Below are 20,248 nucleotides of genomic sequence, written 5' to 3'. Positions count from 1 at the left end.
ACTGAAGCACAGGAAGTTCCACCTCAACATGAGGAAAAACTTCTTTACTGTGAGGGTGACGGCGCACTGGAACAGGCTGCCCAGAGAGGTGGTGGAGTTTCCTTCTCTGGAGACCTTCAAAACCTGACTAGACGCGTTCCTGTGCAACCTGCCCTAGGTGACCCTGCCTTGGCAGGGGGGGTTGGACCAGACAATCTTCAGAGGTCCCTTCCAACCCCTACCATTCTGTGATTCTGTGATTTTTCTCTGAGTTGTTATTTAGATTAATGAGAGATGGGTGAACAGAATTCTGTGATGGAGTGAGAAGGAGCTCTGCTATATTGGCTTGTCAATAGATTGCTTACATAATTTCTACATTCTGGAAACTATGCTTTCTATATCCCCATTTTTATTTCTGAAAAATAATTCTTCAGTAAATAGATGTTCATTACTTGGTATTTAGCGTTTTAATCTTGGTTTCTTTTGTTTGGGTTTTATTTTAAGGCATTGCAATCCGAGAATCAGCCAAAGTAGGTGACCAGGCTCAGAGGAGAGTAATGAAAGGCGTTGATGATTTGGACTTTTTCATAGGAGACGAAGCCATAGATAAACCTACCTATGCTACAAAGGTAAGCACTGAGTATTTTTAAGATGTCTTTCCAAAGTTTCACATTCTTATTATATAATGTTCTAGGACTTTTTGATAGCCATTTAAAACACACATTTACTTTTTTGTAAAGTATTTCTGCTGCTTTTTAAAAACTGCATGATTTGGTTCATGGCTTTACCTTTTTTTAAATGTCCATTTTACTAATGCTGTCCTGTGTGATTGGTGCTTGAACCCTTGCATAAATATCTATTGATACAGTGCAGCTGTTCAGTTTTCAAAATTATTAGCTATTAAAATAGTCATAAACACTGAATATTGTGCTGAAAGTGATTCCTCTTAACATGGCATATGAACTAGGGAATGTTTTGTATACTTTTGCTTCAGGGAATGTCACAATTGTTTTGTGGAGGGCTGTTTTCAATGCAGCTTTTCTGTGAATCATATTTTCCATACCCTAGTAAAGGACTTCTTGTACTTACAAAATGTTACCAGCTTATGAATTATGTGGAAAAAAAATCACATTTTATACATCCTACTGTATTACTTAAATGTCAGCTGTGTTCTTAACATTGAACAAAATGTAAACATCATCCCTGCCAGAATTTTTGTTGAAAAATATATAGCCTATATGATCTTTATTTCTTTTTATAGATCCGAAGGTATATTGAAGCCCAGTGTGATTCTTAACTTTATAAATGATAAAATTTATACAAAAAGAGGTAAAACACAGTGCTGCAATAGAACAATAGTGGTATTAGGAATAAAGTCTGTATTCTGGCTTCTAGTCCTGCTGGTCAAACTAAAGGGCAAGAAGGAAATGCACAGGCGGTGGAAACAGGGACAGGGATCCTGGAATGAGCACAGGGATGCTGCCCGGTTGTGTAGGGATGAGGTCAGGAGGGCCAAGCCATGGCTGGAGCTGAACTTGGTAAGGGGTGCAAAGAATAATAAGAAGGGCTTCTACAGGTATGTCAGCCAGAAAAGGAAGGTGAAAGAAAGCGTATCCCCCCTTCAATGAGCAAGACTGTCAGACTGGTCACAATGGATGAGGAGTAGGCTGAGATACTCAATGACTTCTTTGCCTCAGTGTCTCTTCCCACACCTCCCAAGTGGATGGCCTGCAAGACCGGGACTGGAGGAGCAAAGTCCCTCCCACTATAAGAGAAGATCAGGTTTGGGGTGACCTGAGGAACCTGAACATGCACAAGTCTGTGGGACCTGATGAGATGCATCCCAGAGTCCTGAGGGAATTGGCTGATGTAGTTGCCAAGCCACTCTCCATGCTATTTGAAAAGTCCTGGCAGTCAGGTGAAGTCCCTGGAGACTGGAAAAAGGGAAACATTGCATACATTTTTAAAAAGGGTAGCAGGGAGGTCCCTGGGAACTACTGACCTGTCAGCCTTACCTCTGTGCCTGGGAAGATCGTGGAACAAATCCTCCTAGAAGCTGTGCTAAGGCACATGAAGGGCAGGGAGGTGATTCGAGACAGCCAGCATGGCTTCACCAAGGGCAAGTCCTGCCTGACCAACCTAGTAGCCTTCTATGATGGAGTGACCACATCAGTGGATAAGGGAAGAGCTACAGATGTTGTCTGTCTGGACTTGTGTAAGGCTTTTGACACAGTCCCCCACAACATCCTTCTCTCTAAATTGGACAGAGATGGATTTGATGGGTGGACTCTTCGGTGGATGAGGAATTATTTGGGTGGTCGCATCCAGAGTGTAGTGGTCAACGGCTCAATGTCCAGATGGAGGTCGGTGATGAGTGGTGTTCCTCAGGGGTCCATATTGGGACCAGTCTTTAATTAATCTTCATCAGTGACATAGACAGTGGGATCGAGTGCACCCTCAGCAAGTTTGCAGATGACTCAAGCTGAGTGGTACGGTTGACACGCCTGAGGGACAGGATGCCATCCAGAAGGACCAGGACAAGCTCGAGGAATGGACTCATGTGAACCTTATGAGGTTCAACAAGGCCAAATGCAGGGTCCTGCACCTGGGTCGGGGCAACCCCTGATATCAATACAGACTGGGGGGATGAAGGGATCGAGAGCAGTCCTGCTGAGAAAGACTTGGGGGTCCTGGTGGATGAGAAGCTGGGCATGAGCCGGCAATGTGTGTTTGCAGCCCAGAACGCCAACTGTATCCTGGGCCGCATCCAAAGCAGCGTGGCCAGCAGGTTGAGGGACCTGGTTCTGCCCTTCTACTCCACTCTGGTGAGACCCCACCTGCAGTCCTGTGTCCAGCTTTGGAGCCCTCAGCACAGGAAAGATATGGGCCTGTTGGAGAAGGTCCAGAGGAGGGCCACAAAAATGCTCAGAGGGATGGAACACCTCTGCTATGAGGACAGGCTGAGGGAGTTGGGGTTGTTCAGCCTGGAGGAGGTTCCGCGGATACCTTCTTGCAGCCTTCCAGTACTTAAAGGAGGCTTATAAGAAAGATGGAGACCGACTTTTTAGCAGAGCCTGTAGCGATAGGAAAAGGGGTAGTGGTTTTAAACTGAGAGAGGGTAGGTTTAGACTAGATATAAGGAAGAAATTTTTCACCATGAGGGTGGTGAAACACTGGAAGAGGTTGCCCGAAGGTGCCCCACCCCTGAAAACATTTAAGGTGAGGTTGGACTGGCCTCTGAGCAAGTTGATCTAGTTGAAGATATCCTGGCTTGTTTGCAGGGGTCTTGAACTAGATGACCTTTAAAGGTCCCTTTCAACGCAAGGATTCTGTGGTTCTAAGATAGAATCACAATTTGAAGTACCTGGGAGCAGCAGATAAATTTAAAGGCACTATTTGAAGTTAAATTAGAATGTAGGATTTGATAAGGTAACCATGAGATGAGGTATTTTCGTTGTTGCAGAAGATGTAAGGGTTTGGGGACTTAGGCTGTTCCTATTTCTGTGCTTGTTTTTCCTTGTATGTTGACAAGTTTTCTTGCTTCAGTGGCCTATACGACATGGTATTGTTGAAGACTGGGACCTCATGGAGAGATTCATGGAGCAGGTCATCTTTAAATACCTACGAGCTGAACCTGAGGATCACTATTTTTTGATGGTGAGTTAATGAGACTAGGCAAGAAAATATTTCTGTTAGAGAAAAACTAAATAATGTTCCAAGCATAAGTAGCTCTGCTGGAGGATTTTTCTCTATATATGTCTTTTATTTCTTCAGCAACCGGCAGGGGGAGGGGGTAGGCAGGAGAGGGAGGAGGAAGGTAATCTATAAAGCTTCATTATAATTAAATTCAGTTCATTTTGTGATGCTGGCTACTGCAGGTTGGATTTTGTTTTTGAAAAGCTTCAATCACTTTATTTAAACGAGTTTCTCTTTGATATTTTCTATTTTGAGTGCACTGAGAATTTTATAAGTTTGATTACAATACCAAGCTAATCAGTGCATGAACTGTTATGACTCTATTGAGGTGCTTTTTCAAAACTCTTTTTTGCAGACAGAGCCTCCGCTGAACACACCTGAAAACAGAGAGTATCTTGCAGAAATCATGTTTGAATCATTTAACATACCAGGACTTTACATTGCTGTTCAGGTGATCAAAGTGAATATATACTTCTAAAGTACAATGTAGCTGCAGTATGTACAGTCTTCTGCATGCACAGGTCTAAAATGTTTGAAACAGTATTTTCTGAGATTATAAATTAGCACACTGTGCCTGCTTCTAAATATAAACTCTTTCTCATATAGGCAGTGCTGGCCTTAGCTGCCTCTTGGACGTCACGGCAGGTTGGAGAACGAACTTTGACTGGAATTGTCATCGATAGTGGTGATGGAGTGACCCACGTAATTCCTGTGGTATGTGTCAGGATGCAATTTGAAATCATCGGTGGTTTGGACAAGTGCAGGGTTTGTTTACTAGAGGTTTAAATAAGAAGTGTCAAATGAAACATTATTTTTAACTTTTTAGTGTTGCTTGGTTGTTTGGGATTTTTCCTCCCTTTTGATTGTTTTGATAAGTATTTTATTAATTGCATAACTAAGTTCAGATAATTTAGCTTGCAGACCATCGGAGGGTCACAGTAAGGAATTGTCAGACCATTTTTTAAAGGCTATTTCTATGTAAACCCCTGTCTTCTGTTACTGTGATGCCTCAGTTCTGTTTAATGCTTATCACAGCTTTGGATCTCCTGCATGCCACCAACGTCTGACAAGAAATGACCTAACTTTGTTGATGTCCTGTATTTTGATTGTTTAATATAGCTGATAACATGTGTTTTTTATATTATTTTATTGTATTTTAGAAGTTAGCGAACTCTGTGAAACAGCTACAAGCTTGTATAAATGCATAATCATATAAATGGTCAATCTCATACAGCTTAATTATGTTAGGATGTTAAAAATACAGAATTATCGGTGCATACTGACATCTGTTGATATCATTTTGTGTATTTCAGAAACATACAGTATGCTTGAATGATCAGTTATTTTGGAATGAAAATTTGATTCCCTTTAACTTCATCTTGTGTTTTGGTATTGACCTGATCTTCTCAGTATTTTCATTTATATTAATTTTTCACTTTCAAACAGGACATGAGTGGCCTATTTATATTATGTTTTCTTTTCAGATCATGCCTAAGAGGAAATGTCTGATTAGATTGTCTTCTAATGTGTGCAAGATTTTTGTCTGTCAGTTGTGTATCTATTAGATAATCAATATCTGTTTATATGTGGTAATCGGGGTCTTAAGTAAAAATAACATCCACTTTGCAGTGTGTTGCACACTTTTATACTCATTTTACAGTGTCAAGATAGTACTTTTAGTTAAAAATCAAAACAAAGTGTTATAAAAACGGATGTTAGTTTTGCTGTTAATTATTAATATACACAGTAGGTTTTTCCCTTAATATTTTTTTCCTCTCCTCCTGCGCAGGCAGAAGGCTATGTAATTGGAAGTTGCATCAAACATATTCCTATTGCAGGTAGAGATATTACTTACTTTATTCAACAGCTCCTAAGGGAAAGGGAGGTGGGAATTCCTCCTGAACAATCTCTGGAGACAGCAAAAGCCATAAAGGTACACCCTTCTTTATCTCTTAATAAATACTTAAATAAAACTCTCTGAGCTAATTTTTTGGCTTTAACAAGTTGCCAGCAGCTCTCTTAAAAATGCAGATGTAGGCAGTATATTGTAATTACGCAAGCTTCTGGTGATTTATCCAGTCAAGTGCGGGGGAAGGAGAAAGAGGAAGAAAACCTTCGTGCTAGACTGTTTGGAGTGAATATGTTCTGCAGATTAAATTGGCATTTTAAGCTTTAAATTTGTTTAACGTTTGCTTTTTAATTTAATAAAAAATGAACGTATGTAATGTCAGTAGCGTGATTGTGTGGGTCTGATCTTGCAATGAAGGCTTGCCATTGAACTTCTTTATCGTCACTGACCTCATGGTTGTGACGTTTTTGTTTTGAGAGGCTAATCTAGCTGAGCCAGCGTGCAATTGTACCGAAACGAGTAGGCCATGTGCATTGTCTTGTAGGGTTGAGTCTTCAGTAGCCATTTGGGTGAGAACACCTGTAAGAATGCTCACTTATTTTTGTTTTCTGATTGTGTTAGACTTTAGTTCAATGATGGAATAATTATTTCGGCAATTTTTGATGCATGGTGTTTCTGAACAGGAGAAATACTGTTACATTTGCCCTGACATCGTGAAAGAATTTGCCAAGTACGACGGAGATCCTCGAAAATGGATCAAACAGTATACTGGCATCAACGCCATCAACAAAACCAAGTTTGTTATAGATGTCGGTTACGAAAGGTTCCTTGGACCTGAAATTTTCTTTCATCCTGAGGTAAGAACGGGGACCAGCAGCAGCGAAGTTAGCGGAGGCGTTGCGGTGCGCGTGAAGGGTGGGGGGAGGGCGGCGCGGCCACTTCTGGTGCCAGCGCGCCCTCGCGCGGCTGGAAGAGGCCGCTCAGGCGGCTGCGCGGGCCTGCGCCCTCGGCTCGCTGCCGCGCGGGGAATCGGCGGCGCGGCGTGGCGTTACTGCTCTGACGTCCCGTGTGACATTAAAAACACCTTATCGTGCTGCTTTGAAGGCGAGCGTAACTGGGAAGAAGTTGTTTGAACGTACAGATTTTAGATCGTACTTCCTCCCTTTCTCTCAGCATGGGGTCAAACCAGCGTGCCTTTCCGCTGTGTGTTTGATTATGTCGCCGGTCCCTTTGGGCACTACTCTGCATGCTAGCTTGCACTGATAATGTTCTAACTCTTGGACACTGTCTCTTGATACTGAGTCAATTTATAAAGCATGGATGCTAAGGTTGTCCCTGAGGGAAGTCCATTGAAGTCTCTGTTGGTGGGGTCGTAAGTAACGTGTACAATTCTGGGAAACATTCCCATACCTAGTCTGTCTGGGTTTTGGTAGATCAGTTTGAGTGAGCGTCAGCATGTTGTGGGAGAGGAAAGAGTCAAGTTTTAATATGTTACAGCATAGCAGAGGAGTCCTCTCCATTCCTGCATACTCTTATTGAGTTTATTGCAGGCACCCATAACCTGTAATACTATTAAAAAATTTAAACAAGATCCACGTTAACACTGGTGAAGCTTCCCTTTGTCTACCCTCCTCCTATCAGAATAATATTAACACCACCCCCCCTGCCCCAGAACCCCCCGTTCTCTCACCTTTTGTCTAAATTCCAGCCTTAACCTCTTTGTGGTCAGCTTGTAGCCAACATTAAACCTCTGTGCTGAATAGTTTGTCCTCCCTGCTGTTTACCCATGTGGACTTACAGAGAGGCATTGAATCCCATGTCAGACATCGTTTCAATAGCTCCTCTTTCCATAGTCTCTTCAAAGACTGTTAGGAACAGCATAAAGGATAATTCCATTTTCTTAATTTCTTGATAGTTTCTTGGCTCTGTATTGAAACAAACAAAAAACAACCAAAAACTGAACTGACTTTCTAGACAAGAAAAATGCACTAGATGATATGTACTGCATCCAAAGAGAATTTCTTGCTGGACTTTAACTCCTCACTTTAAAGGGTATCAAGTTAGCTAGGTAAAAGCTGCCTTTGGTAAAGCTATCTTGTAATCTTCTCCTATTTTCAGTTTATAAAATTTGTTTTGAAGTCTTTAATCCTCTTGAAGTTAGGCTTCGTAGTTATCCAGATTATTTCTCCACTTTTAAAATAGGTATTTTACTTGCTGTTCTCCAACCGTATGATATTTGCTAGCAGACTGCCATTTCACATGTCAGTTCTCTTGTGCCTGTTCTGGGAGCATGTTATTCTCTGCTTTGGATGCCATAACTGTCATTTCTACTCACTCTTTTTGCCCTGCTGTTTTATCAGTATCTATGTGGAAAGCTTCTGAGAAGTTTTCAGGCTATAGCTCATTTAAATGAGAACTCTCTGTGTGAAGCAACACTGCTTTTTTCTTCTCTTTTAATTTATGTGGCTTCATGTTTTAACTTCTTGCATGATTAATTCTTACTATGGAAATTAGCTTGAATTCTTGGGGATTTTTCACATTGTTCTTATGGCTCCTGATCTCCAAGCCAACTTCCTTTGCTAATTTCTCTTTCAGTTCAATGTATACTTGTTGTGTCTTGGCTTTTGTTGTTCATCCAGTCAGGTACTTCATCGTGTTCAGGATGTAAATCCCAAATAGTGTCTATACCTTCGGGAAAGTTTTAAAGTTATATGATAATTTATCTATAATAATATATTATTATGTATCAATAATTCATTTAATGTCTCAAAGTTTAATCTCTGAAAGGGCAAAACCTGGGCTATGAACTGTTCTTTCTTTTAAAGCTCGTGTTAAGTTTTAAGTGGAAAATTGCCACTAGTCCAAGAATGTTTTCTAGCATTAGCAACTCAGACTCTCTAGTACTTATAAATGCAGAAATTTACATTAGCACTGTATTGATGTTTGCACTGATGGGGATTTCTACTCAAGACCTTGGAGTATTTATGCCTTTTTGAATATTAGAGATTTTTGTGCTTGCAAAAAAAATCTGACTTTTTGGTGGGAATTTAACATAAGTATTTCGGTAGCGTTGAAAATTCTTTACAGGGGAACAGTCAGATTTTCACACTGATATTTTTGATTTCACTTAAATGTACAGTAACAATGTGTTTAATATTGCAGGAGAACTCAAACTCATGTCACATGCAATAGTAGGTCCATGGTGCATGAATTGTAAACAGTGAGTTTATGACCAAGGAAGAGAATTGGAATTCTCATTTCCCTTGTACAGAAGTGGGTTTGTTTTAATATAGAATAAATGGTGAGCAGAAGCAAATACTGACTTTGATTCCTACCCTCTCCCTTTAAAAGTGCTATTATGAAATTTCTCTACAGTCTCAGTTCTGCCTTTTTGTTTCACCATTCTTGGGACAAAAAAATCTAATGCCGCTTCTATTTCATTTTAGTTTGCTAATCCGGATTTTATGGAATCCATTTCGGATGTAGTTGATGAAGTTATACAGAACTGTCCCATTGATGTCAGGCGTCCATTATATAAGGTATGTTTTTTCTGTTGTAAGATTAACTTGTTGATGCTTGGTCTTTAAATAAATTATCACCGTCATGAAGCATATGCTAGCATAGCTACCATTTTCCCCGCTATGAGAAGTGTCAACTTTGAATAGAAATAAAGTTTAGGTTAAACAAAGTGCCACATCTGAATACTTGGTATTTGCTGCTTTTTATTTTTGGAAGATGGGTTATCTGTAACAGTGGCTTGATATATAGGTAACTATTATCCCTGAGGAACTGAGGCAGAGAGATGTTATTTGTATCTGACATTTGTAATGTAAATTCTTGTGCGTAAACCATTTTAAGGGTTACATCATGGTCTCGCTCCCCTCCGCCACTCACTTCATTAAGCAGTGATTTCAGATACATATTTTCTTTTCACAGTCTTGACTTGTGTCTGCCCACTGTCTGCAGTTTTATCCAGGTATCAAACTCAGTATTAAAATACATGAAGACTTAAAATTTTTTAAGAGACAATAATTAGGCCTGCTTAAACTTCCCCAGGGTGTAGTCCAGAAAGTACTTTCAGTCACTGATTCTTTAAGAAATGAAAAGGAAGGTACTGACAGGCATGGCCTATGGCAAGCTCTCACTGTATTGGCAGCACATCCGATGCTTCCTGGTTGTTTCCTGTTTGTGCAGCAGCAGTGCCCTTCTGGAAATACCAGCGTAAAGCAATAGCACGGAGAGGTTTACTTGCTCATGTGAAAGGTGGTAGTTCTGCTTACCTATTAGAATGAGTGTTAAATTCCAACTAAGTCTTAGGGCAATTTGTAACTATTAAAGTTTTGTAGTCTGTTTTACTTGCCTAGTAAACATACTCTGTAATCCAGAATGAGACCTAGTGCTTCTGGGCAAATTTGTGGAGCAGCTTAAAAGGTGAAGTTAAACTACTCAACAAGCTCATATGTGGAGTGAATTTTGCAGTAGATGTCTTCAATGTCTTCAAAGCTTAGGTATGTTGCAGAAGATTTTAGGAAACTCTTAGTGTCTGGTTGTGCTTAAGGTCTGGTGCTTTTGTCGTGAAAGACCAAAGCTGCCATAGAGCAATAGCTTGGTAGGTTAGGGATTAGTACTTATTTCCAGAAAGTGTTATTTAAAAATTGAGGTTAAGTTAATCTTTCCTCATCATAATCAGCAGGAAAATAACTTTCCCTTGACTTGCCACTGATTGAGACCGTTTTTCCATTTTCTGTTTTTCATCATACTTGCTTAATTAAAACAGTTACACAATTACCTATTGAATGTAATGATAGATGTCAGTAGTTATTAATGCTAATAGTTGCTATCTTCTTTAAGCAAGGTCACTGCAAAGGGATGTGCATCTCTGTTCTCATTGTTTAAAACAACATATAGGTGCAGAAATCCACTCATACTTTCTCTTAGTTTCTGTGGTTTATCAGTTTCACTTTCCACAGTGCTGCTTCCACAGGGCCCTGTGCTTTGGAGCTGGGTTTCCATCAAATGTATTTGGATTCTTCCTTAGAGTTCATGCAGAAAATACCTGCAAGTACCCTTCTTGCAGATTATATGTGGTATGTAGCCTTTGAAACATTGTTTCACAACTCATCTTTTGATGTCCTATAGTATTTCTCTTTTTTAGTTTTATCGCCAGTATCCCTGTTTCCCAGTCTGATCCACATCTCTCTTACAGAGCCAGTTATCTTACCTTATGTTGATGTTTGGACCAGCAGGACCTTCATAAGACTGTTGTTCTTCAGCCATATCCCATAGCCTGTAGCTGTTCAATACCAAGCACAAACACCTTTTCACATGTGATGAAGCCAGCCATACGCTTTTTTTTTAATTCATGATTACACCATCTTAATGTAATTGCTTGGAAGAATTGATGTATATTCGTATCCTGTCTCTCTGTCTCTAACACAGAGTTGAGAGTTCTGGATTGCTTGGCATGAGCTGCTTTCTGCTAAAATGGAAGAAGATAGGTAGGCTGCTGTATTTGGAACCAGGGAACTTGCACTGAAATTTGAAGAAATAAGGTGGATTTTTTTCTTAAACAAACCCAAATCTTCAGAAAGCAGAATGAGATTTAAAGTGAGTGCTTAGGTGAAATGATGGAGTAAGATTTTGGATCTTACCACATGGCTGAAATAATCTGGTATCCTTGCTATGTTGCTCATTCCTGAGTGTTAAATTCCATTGAAAAATGACCCATCCTGCATGCAGCTAGAAATGTGATCATGTTTTATGGGGCTCAGTGAGGCATTGCATCACCCTTGGCATTCTTCAGGAACAATGGTGTATAGTTCATTTAGTTCTATTTTTTTTAAGAATTGTTTAGCTGCTTTTTTTCTTAAAATATTGCTCCACAACCTTTCCTTATACTTATCTCATGATACCACAGGAATGCAGAGAAATTAGAGGGAGAGAGCAGTAGTATGATGGGGACTATGGTCTGCAGAAAAACATGGTCCTTCCCCCAGCTTTCAGGTTGCTGTAAGCATACTACTAAATGCAGTGTAACTATTGCACAGCCAGCTTGCATCAGTGGGAAATGTCTGCTCTGTGGTATAGCCACAACAGATGCTAGTGTTGCATGTTTTCAATACTAGTTGCTGTTTAAAAATCTCTTTTCAACCTGCAAATGCTCTGAAACTTGTCCTAGCTTTTGTCAGTTAGGGCATGAGTTTTGACACTTTATTGTCAAAAAAGAGTAGCTGAATTTAACAGTTGGCTAGCGAATATAATAGCTTTAAAGTGAACAAAGGGCTTTCAGACATTCTAAAAACTGCTTGATATTTTAATAAATGGTAATTTTTTTGTTGGTAACAGGGTCAGAAACTGTAACTCTTACTCCACGCTCTACTTCATCTTCCTTTTTTCCCCATCCAGGGTGTCTCCCCAGATACTCCCAGAGTTTAGATGGTAACAGGAGATGAGAACAGTACTGACAGTTCTGAGGTCTCTGCCTTCTCCCAGTAGAAAGGATGTAAGTGTAGGGTCGTTGGCTGTACCCACAATTGATTTCTATCAACTTTTCTCTGCTGTGTTTTTGGCACAAATACGTGGATGAAGGAATTTCAGATAAGTGACGTGTGAAACCAGGTAAATTCTATCAGAAGTAACTCTGAAAGAGCCTAGCTAAGCATGTTTAAATATTCATGATTCAAATCATGATGGATCAAGTTGTAGCAACCTTGACCTCAAACTTTTAAGCTAGCTTCTCAAGCTGAAAACATTGCATGAGGCGGGGACTCTAGTGTATTGGCAAGTGTGGTGTTCTATTGTAGGTAAATCATCCAGGTTTTCAGTGGAAACGCAGGTGCATGGAGACAGGATTTTAAAGATATTGTCTCTTTCTTAGTGAAGATTACTTCCTAGCTGGGTGTGCAGCTATTGTGGAGAATAATGAATTTGGGCTTGCTGATACGATTAAGATTTGGACTACACTGGTATCAGCGTTCTCTCAGAAGGTTAAACTGTTGACTGCCCAGCTCATAACAAACTGTCCTCAAAGCCTGCTGAGATCTGGGGTGCAGGAGGCTAAAGGGGTGGAAAACACCTCCCTAACATCACTTCTAACTTGAGTTGCTGATTAATACTTGATGCGAAAACGGCTTTGCATGTGCTGCGTGATGTGTAGATGGCGCTGTCGGGCCGCTGTGCGTCGTCGGGCCGCTGTGCGTCGTCGGGCCGCTGTGCGTCGTCGGGCCGCTGTGCGTCGTCGGGCCGCTGTGCGTCGTCGGGCCGCTGTGCGTCGTCGGGCCGCTGTGCGTCGTCGGGCCGCTGTGCGTCGTCGGGCCGCTGTGGACACCTGCGAGCTGCAGAGGGAAATCGAGCCTATGACGGTTCCCAGCCGATCTGCTGGAGCGACTCTATTCTTGCCTTTCCCTTTCAAAATTGTAGGTATTCTCGAGTGTAAGACTGGGTAGGGTTCAAATGACTTCTGCTGGTCTGTGCGTCAGCAAAACGACAGTGTATGCTGTTAATGACTAAGTGCAGAGCGGTGAGGCTGCGTGGGAAAGGTAAGGCTGGAGGGACTGCCAGGCTATTGGATCTGCATCACCGATGATAAGGCACGGGAGAGGAAAGGTGTTCCTTTACCTCATGTGGAAGCCCCAAGTGATTAACATGTTAGCGTGGAACAGGACTACCGAGGAGAAGCCCTGTTTATTCCTATCACAGCTGTAATTACATTTATAACATTGCCCATGCGAGCTGGTTTAATAGTAGCTCGATACATCTGCAGTATTTCGTGGTTAGTTTTGTCTCTGAGTGCAGGCATATTTCTGCAGAACAGCACGACCATAAGTCATGCTGAACTTTTTTGCTATGACTTGAACTGTTAAATGAACGTTGAAAATCATTATTTTAAGGAAATAGAAATTGTTTCTTCATCATTAGAAGTCAAACTTATTCAAAAAATAGCATTTCTCACAATACATTAAAATAGTGTTTCTCACATTTATTTCTTTGTGATATATCTGTTGCTTTATATGTATAATATTTGTCATTATACTTTCCATACAATGTTGGCAAATACTGCCCTGTTTTAACTAAATTAACAGAGGCATGTAGCTTAATTGATTCACTTGCTCATGAAGCGCTCATCTTCAGCTTGTGAACCTTCCAGTTTTAACCCATAATAATTTTTATTAACAGTCGTATATTGCTCTGATTACATGTCTCTAGTGGTGTGGTGGTGTCATGTTAAAAAACTTTAATTTAGACTACTGTTTGGAAGGAGGGGAAATGGGGATGTGTTTTATTTGCCGGAAAAGCAGTGGATGATTCTCTGTTTGATGCTGCAACTTCTGAAGTGTCCAGCTGAGAGTGCGCTTAGACTGTGTTACAAGGCATTACAAACCTGTTCAGCACCTTGTATTTGGTAGCATTGAATTCTGCAAAAGTGAATTTAACCTTTTGGAATTTTTATGTAAACTTTATTTAGATAGAGATTTCTGTTACAACTGGGTTGTTTTGTTAGGTAGTTTCATGTCTTTGCAGTATTGCACTGTATGGACATAATACCAGAAATGGTATGGAGAGAGGCTCAATATCCTAGAGTTCATAAGAGAAGCAAAGGGCATGGATGTGAAGTGAGAAATTTCATTTCAGCCCTCTGAGATGATTGGTGTTCACTCCCAGTTTCCTTCCAGAAATGGCCTGCTTTCGTTATTTACTTGTAGTTAACTTTTTCAGGTGTGTGCAAGGTCTTCAAGCCTCTCTTCTAAGGGAGTACATTCTTTTGAAACAACTTAAATTTTCAACCAGTTACAATGTTACAGGTATAAATGTAAAAATCAACTGGAGCTTCTTCCTGTCAGATGGTATGATAATCAGGGTTAGCTGTGAAACCTGTGGTCTGCTTAGAGCTGTTAAACCAGCCGAAGTGTGTTTGAGTAGAGTATGATCAGAAGAAATCACCTTGTTTAAAGGAATCAGCTGGAAATGATACTTAAATCCTAACTTCCTCTATGTCTTTTTCTGGGAGGCCAGAGAATTCCCAGGCAGTCAAATCCCAAACATCACTAGTAAGCTTTCTCCACAGATGTATTTAGCATGCTTCACTGTCAATATTTAAATAGTTACTGGAATTACTGTGTTGTGTTACACTCGGTTATTCTAGAGAAGGTATTTGCTGGAGGGGTGGTGTGGGTGGTTTTTTGTGTTGAGGGTGGTTGGTTTGTAGTTTGGTGTGTGGTGGTTTTTGTTCTGCTTTCGGTTTTTTGTTTTTTTTTTAATCTGATAGTCTTTTCCCACCTTCACTGGGTCCTTTGTAAGTGATGGGGGTGTGTCGTTGTTTAGCCTGAGCTGGCAACTAAGCCCCACGCAGCTGCTGGCTCACTCCCCCACGGTGGGACGGGGGAGAGAATCGGAAGAGTAAAAGTGAGGAAACTCATGGTTTGAGATAAAGACAATTTAATAAGTAAAGCAAAAGCCACGCACGCAGGAAAAGCAAAACAAGGAATTCATTCCCCACTCCCCATGGGCAGGCAGGGGTTCAGCCATCTCCAGGGAAGCAGGGCTCGATCACAGGTAATGGTTTCTTGGGAAGACAGACGCCATAACTCTGAACGTCCCTCCACCCCTTCCTTCTTTGTGCCAGCTTTATATTCTGAGCATGATGTTATATGGTATGGAATATCTTTTTGGTCAGCCTGGGTCAGCTGTCCCAGCTGTGTCCCCTCCCAGCTTCCTGTGCACCCCCATCCTTCTTGCTGGCAGGCCAACAGGAGAAGCTGGGCTGTCCTTGACTACTTAGCAATAACCCAAAACATCAGCACATTATCAACATTTTCTCATCCCACATCCAAAACACAGCCTCACACGAGCTTCTATGAAGAAAATTAACTCTACCCTGGCTGAAACCAGGACAGCGTGTTGTTTGAGGAGTGGGGAATGTATATAGACTCTGCTTTCACTGTAAGTGAGAACTACCTGGCTTCTGACCTCCTTGCAGAAGACTGACCTGCTGAGTTTTGATAACTTACTGAAGCCCATACGTGAGCAGTCTTCTACTAAAGAGTTAGCACAGATTTGGCCCAGTTCTGACAAGAAGTGCATGGCACAGAGGAACTCTTAACTGTGTAATTAACCATCTTATGGCAACTGGTGTCACCTAATTATTTATATCTGAAATTCTGCTTGACCAGATATGTGGTAATAAGATGACTCATCATTTCAACAAGTATACTCTAGCGCTTCTGTTCTCCTTGGCTGGCATTGTTCTTAAACTTCTTTCAGTGTGTAGAAGTACTTGAATAATAGTAATGTGAGGAGGGTGTAACCTCTTAGCTTCTAACCCTGGAATGATAAAAGAGCCTCCCAATGTTACTACTAAGTTTGTAGTTGCATGTGTTGGTCTCAGATGTATTTAAAAAAATTATTTGCAAGTGTATTCTGAAATCTATTTTTAGTGGTAGCATTGTCCACTTTATGGGTTATACTTGAAGTTTCATTTGCTTTGGATCAAATTACTGCTTTCACCATCTTCACCAACTTCGTTATCTCCAGGTAACATTTTTGATGGCATCTTTTTAATTGCTGTTTCATCACTCAGGTTGGTTGTAGTCTTTTTTTTCCCCATTAGCAGTTTTCTTTCCCATGTGGAGTGCATGACCTCTTTGAGGCAGGGGAAGAGATGTTCTTGTGTATGGGGGGAGCAGGGGCAATTTCCCTCCTGCTTTAGTTTTAGGACCAACTGTGGTTTCTGGCTCCTGCTTATACATATGGTTCTTCTGTCCTTCTCTTTCTTTTGGGAAATGTTTCAGTAACGTTATGGGGATGTGTGCTTTTTCTTTTAAGTACACCTGCCTTGTTATGCACCCTTTTGTACCGTAGATAATCTGAAGCTGTGAAGAAATGAATTTTTCCTACTGTAATGATATTTACAATGTGCAGCGCAAATTTTTTTTCATGAATATCCAAATGGCTTTCTTCTCACTTTACAAGTTATAAACAAGATTTTCCCTGTTATCTGTTGCTTGAAATCCAAGCAGGTACTTCTGCACCCTGCAAGTGTGAATGCTTTTTATGCATGTCTCTGACTCTTCAGGTCTGTGTGCAGGCTTCCTGGCTGAAAACTGGTTCAGGGATTCTTTTATTACATGCACAGTCTTGGTCTGCAGTGTCAAAAACTATTACTGAGAGAGAATCCTTTGACCTATGTATAACGAACTCTTGATCTCAGTTGAGTTCCTTGTGGACATGTGTCTAAGGCATGTAAGTCGTTTTTGTAAGCGATAGTTGGCACTTGGGTTTGCAGTTGCAGCAGTATGCAGGGGCCCACACGCAGTTTTGTCATATAGAGTTCATTTTTGTGATTATGAAATGCATTTTTGCTGCCACCAATGTTATGGTCGAGGGTTCCTGTTTTGAATCACCCCACTTTTGAAATGACTTCTGCATTAGTCTATGACCCTGCAACTTTATCAGAATTAAGGATGTGACATTCTAAAAATCTTATTTAGAATCCGAGTACTCGTCTGGGCTAAGAGGCTTGTGGTTCTGCTCTGAAAACTAAGTCATACCAGGCAAGCAGGTATAAATAAGAAAAGTGAAAGGCGTTGTACTTTTCTCTGTACTGCAGTCCTCTTTGGAGGTGTGGTACCATTTTAAAGAATCATTGGACTTGCTGGTTGCTATGTTTTGAAGTTTAACTCTTAAATTAAAAAAAAAAAAAAAGCATTCTAGATAACTCTACACCTTTGGAAAGCCAGTAACAGTAATATGATGAGCCTAGAGCCTTATTTGGTATGAGGGCTAAAACTACTTACTATGAGCATCCCTGGGAATTTTTTTGATGTAGTGTCTTACTTCTGCTGCTCTGCACATGTAGGGTACTAGCTCACCATGTTAATGGAATCCTCCTATTTTGAATAACATATTCTACATAAAACTCTTCTTTAAGGCGGGGAGGGAAGGAAATAAGGGACCATGGACCTCCTATGGAAGAGAGCAATGCTTAAGGTGTTCTGTGCAGCTTACCAGCTTCATAATGATGTTAAGATCCAAATAGTCACCTCTGCACTTTTGGCTTTTGGGAAACCCACTTGAAGATGGATTTAAAGAATGTGTCTTTAATTTCTGCACAGAATGTGGTCCTCTCAGGAGGATCCACGATGTTCAGGGACTTTGGACGACGACTGCAAAGGGATTTGAAAAGAGTAGTGGATGCGAGATTGCGACTTAGTGAGGAACTCAGTGGTGGTCGGATAAAAGTAAGTAAGAATTTCAAGTGCATTAATTACATGAGTAGTGAAAGAAATACAGTTCAAAACTTTCACCTCTCTAGTGAAAATGCAGTGTCGTAAACTTGAGTAGTATATATGTATGTGGTGGTAAGTGTATTGGTAGCCTTGCAATGTATGATGTGTCTTTACAGGAATCTTAAAGTTACTGTGAGCAGTCTCTAAGGGCAATTCTGGTTTCCCTTCTAGGAGATATGTGATCTTAGCAGTAGGCAAGAGGGATTTAACTGTTGTGTCCTTCAGCATACTAATCATGAAGCGTTTTATGACTTGGTCTCCTAGGGAACACAGCAGACTGAGAAATAACTGTGAGATAGTGATATGAATGGAGGGTTGAAGATGTCTGGGTCTGAGTGTTTTCTGTTTTTCTTAGCCCAAACCAGTTGAAGTTCAAGTGATAACACATCACATGCAGCGTTACGCAGTTTGGTTCGGCGGTTCCATGCTGGCCTCAACAGTAAGTTTTTATCAAAGTTGTTCTGATTTTTTTTAATTGCATATTGTCTTCTGGCTATGTTTGATCTGAGGACCAAGTTTTAAACCTTTTCATTGTGACAGCCTAAACTGTGTCACATTCTGGAATCCTTACCCAACTTCTATCTCTGTAAAATTAGTACAGGGCACGTGGGAGCTTTACTTGTGTCAGGATGTAATGATTTGACATAATTCTGAAGTAGTTTTTATATGATAGTTGCAATATAGTCCCTTTATTCTTGAAATCAGCACTAGAGATTAATTAGGACTTCAGAAATATAGGATCCAAATCAATGGTCTTAAACCCGAGAGAGAAACAAATACATGAAAATGGAAGCAATTCCTGTATCCAAAATGGGATTTCTTTTTGCTCTGTTTAAAAGCAGTCTTCTGTCCAGACAAACTTTTCTTGATTAATTGTATTCATATGCTAATATTTCTAGTTTTATTCTATTTTAAAAATGTAATACCACATCATAAAGCTGCAATCTACAAAAATGTTCAGGCATTAGTTTACTTGTCAGTTTTTCTACTTGATGTATTCTTATGCTTTTGAGGGGATTTGTTTTATATTTTCATAGCCAGAGTTTTTCCAAGTATGTCACACCAAGAAAGACTATGAAGAGTATGGTCCTAGTATTTGTCGTCATAATCCTGTTTTTGGAGTCATGTCATAATGCTCATCTAATGGAAACAAGATCTCTGATATCTTGCTGGTGAAGAAACTCACGTAAAGCAGAGGAAGGCAGCAGGTACTGTAAATACTGAAGCAAGGTGTGGTTATCTCTTGGAAGCTTTTGGATCACCACCATGCACTAAAGCACAACTTACAGCCCCAGGTCATTTCAGTAAAAGCCATTTCTCTGCTGACTACTTTAAAGCCTATCCTTCTTTCTTCCTAAATGTGAGGTAATTGAAAATATAGGTAAGTCATGGTTTAGGAGGTTGTGCAAATACTACTGAAACTGAATCTAGAAGAATAAGGCAGTGTTTTACTTCTTGTGGAAAGTTTTAAACCTTTTCCACTTGTGCCCTGATTCTGCAATCAAATCTTTAGCAATGGAGTACTAAATACCACATTGCCTTCAGGGGAGTTGGAATGGATGCAGGTACCTGCCCAAAAGGATTAGATTGCGGGATTGGGACTGTACTTTGTAAATGTAGGTTTTTCATATCATTTTGTATTTTATGATATTGGTAGGGTGAATTGATGACTAGTTCTAAATACGAACAGCTATCAATGTCATGGAGTGATGTTACGCATTTCCAGGTGTGAGGCATGTATTGGAGTTGTGCTGGTATTTTATTTTTTTGGGCAAAAAAAGCGCCATGTATGCTAGAAACTGATGTGTTCTTGTTTGGATGACATAAACTAAGTGATTTACAGTATTGTATGAAGTTTATTATAGCCACTGTTACTTCGTTTTGAATTTTCTGAAGCTGTTTCATAGAAGATGTTTTGTTCTGATGTTGGTGAGTGGTGGATGACACATGGGCCTTGCACCAGTGAAATAAAAGCTGTTAACATCTTTATGAATGTTTCTGGTAGTCATTTACATACTCCTCCACTTCATCTCATAAGGTTAGCTTTCCATTTATATGTCAATGTATGTGGAATCATAGTAATACTGAAGTTGGAAGGGATCTCTGGAGATTTCTGGTCCAGACTCCTGCTTAGTGCAGGGCTCACTTAAATGTCAGATCTGGTTGCTCAGGGCCAGTCAGGTTTCAAAGATCTCTGTGAATGGAGGTTCCTTAACATCTCTGGGCAACCTGTTCTAGGGCTTAACTACCCTATTATGAGTACGCGCTCTTGTTGTGGACACAGTGTTTGTTCTTCTGTGTTTTAAATTTCAAAATCCTACTTATTGTGTTTTGCACTGATATTTATCTGATCTCTGGCAGCACAGGTTTTGTAACAGTTTGTGTAGCCCAATAAGAATTTTGCAAGAGACATCAATTTGGTTTTAATTGGCATGGAGGG

At 40.4% G+C, this 20,248-nt stretch overlaps 1 protein-coding gene across 3 annotated transcripts in view; it reads left to right on the top strand.

The window, feature by feature from the left end:
- The window catches only part of ACTR3B (actin related protein 3B), a gene marked incomplete at both ends in the record, with an annotated part of 29,516 nt that extends 10,575 nt beyond the window's left edge, over positions 1-18,941 (top strand). The window contains 10 exons of one of the 3 annotated variants that reach the window (XM_082014729.1): positions 484-608; positions 3,526-3,636; positions 4,031-4,126; positions 4,282-4,389; positions 5,465-5,608; positions 6,208-6,381; positions 8,971-9,063; positions 17,635-17,760; positions 18,164-18,247; positions 18,846-18,941. In XM_082014729.1, coding sequence (XP_081870855.1) covers positions 484-608; positions 3,526-3,636; positions 4,031-4,126; positions 4,282-4,389; positions 5,465-5,608; positions 6,208-6,381; positions 8,971-9,063; positions 17,635-17,760; positions 18,164-18,247; positions 18,846-18,941 — 1,157 coding nt within the window. The remainder of the gene's footprint in view (positions 1-483; positions 609-3,525; positions 3,637-4,030; positions 4,127-4,281; positions 4,390-5,464; positions 5,609-6,207; positions 6,382-8,970; positions 9,064-17,634; positions 17,761-18,163; positions 18,248-18,845) is intronic. The other 2 variants (XM_082014730.1, XM_082014731.1) reach the window with 2 other exon arrangements.
- Between the last annotated feature and the right edge of the window lie 1,307 nt (positions 18,942-20,248).

Source organism: Phaethon aethereus, assembly GCF_964289735.1.
Source record: "Phaethon aethereus genome assembly, chromosome: 2".
NCBI classification, from domain to species: Eukaryota; Metazoa; Chordata; class Aves; order Phaethontiformes; family Phaethontidae; genus Phaethon; species Phaethon aethereus.
This window is presented reverse-complemented; position numbering and strand designations above follow the sequence as displayed.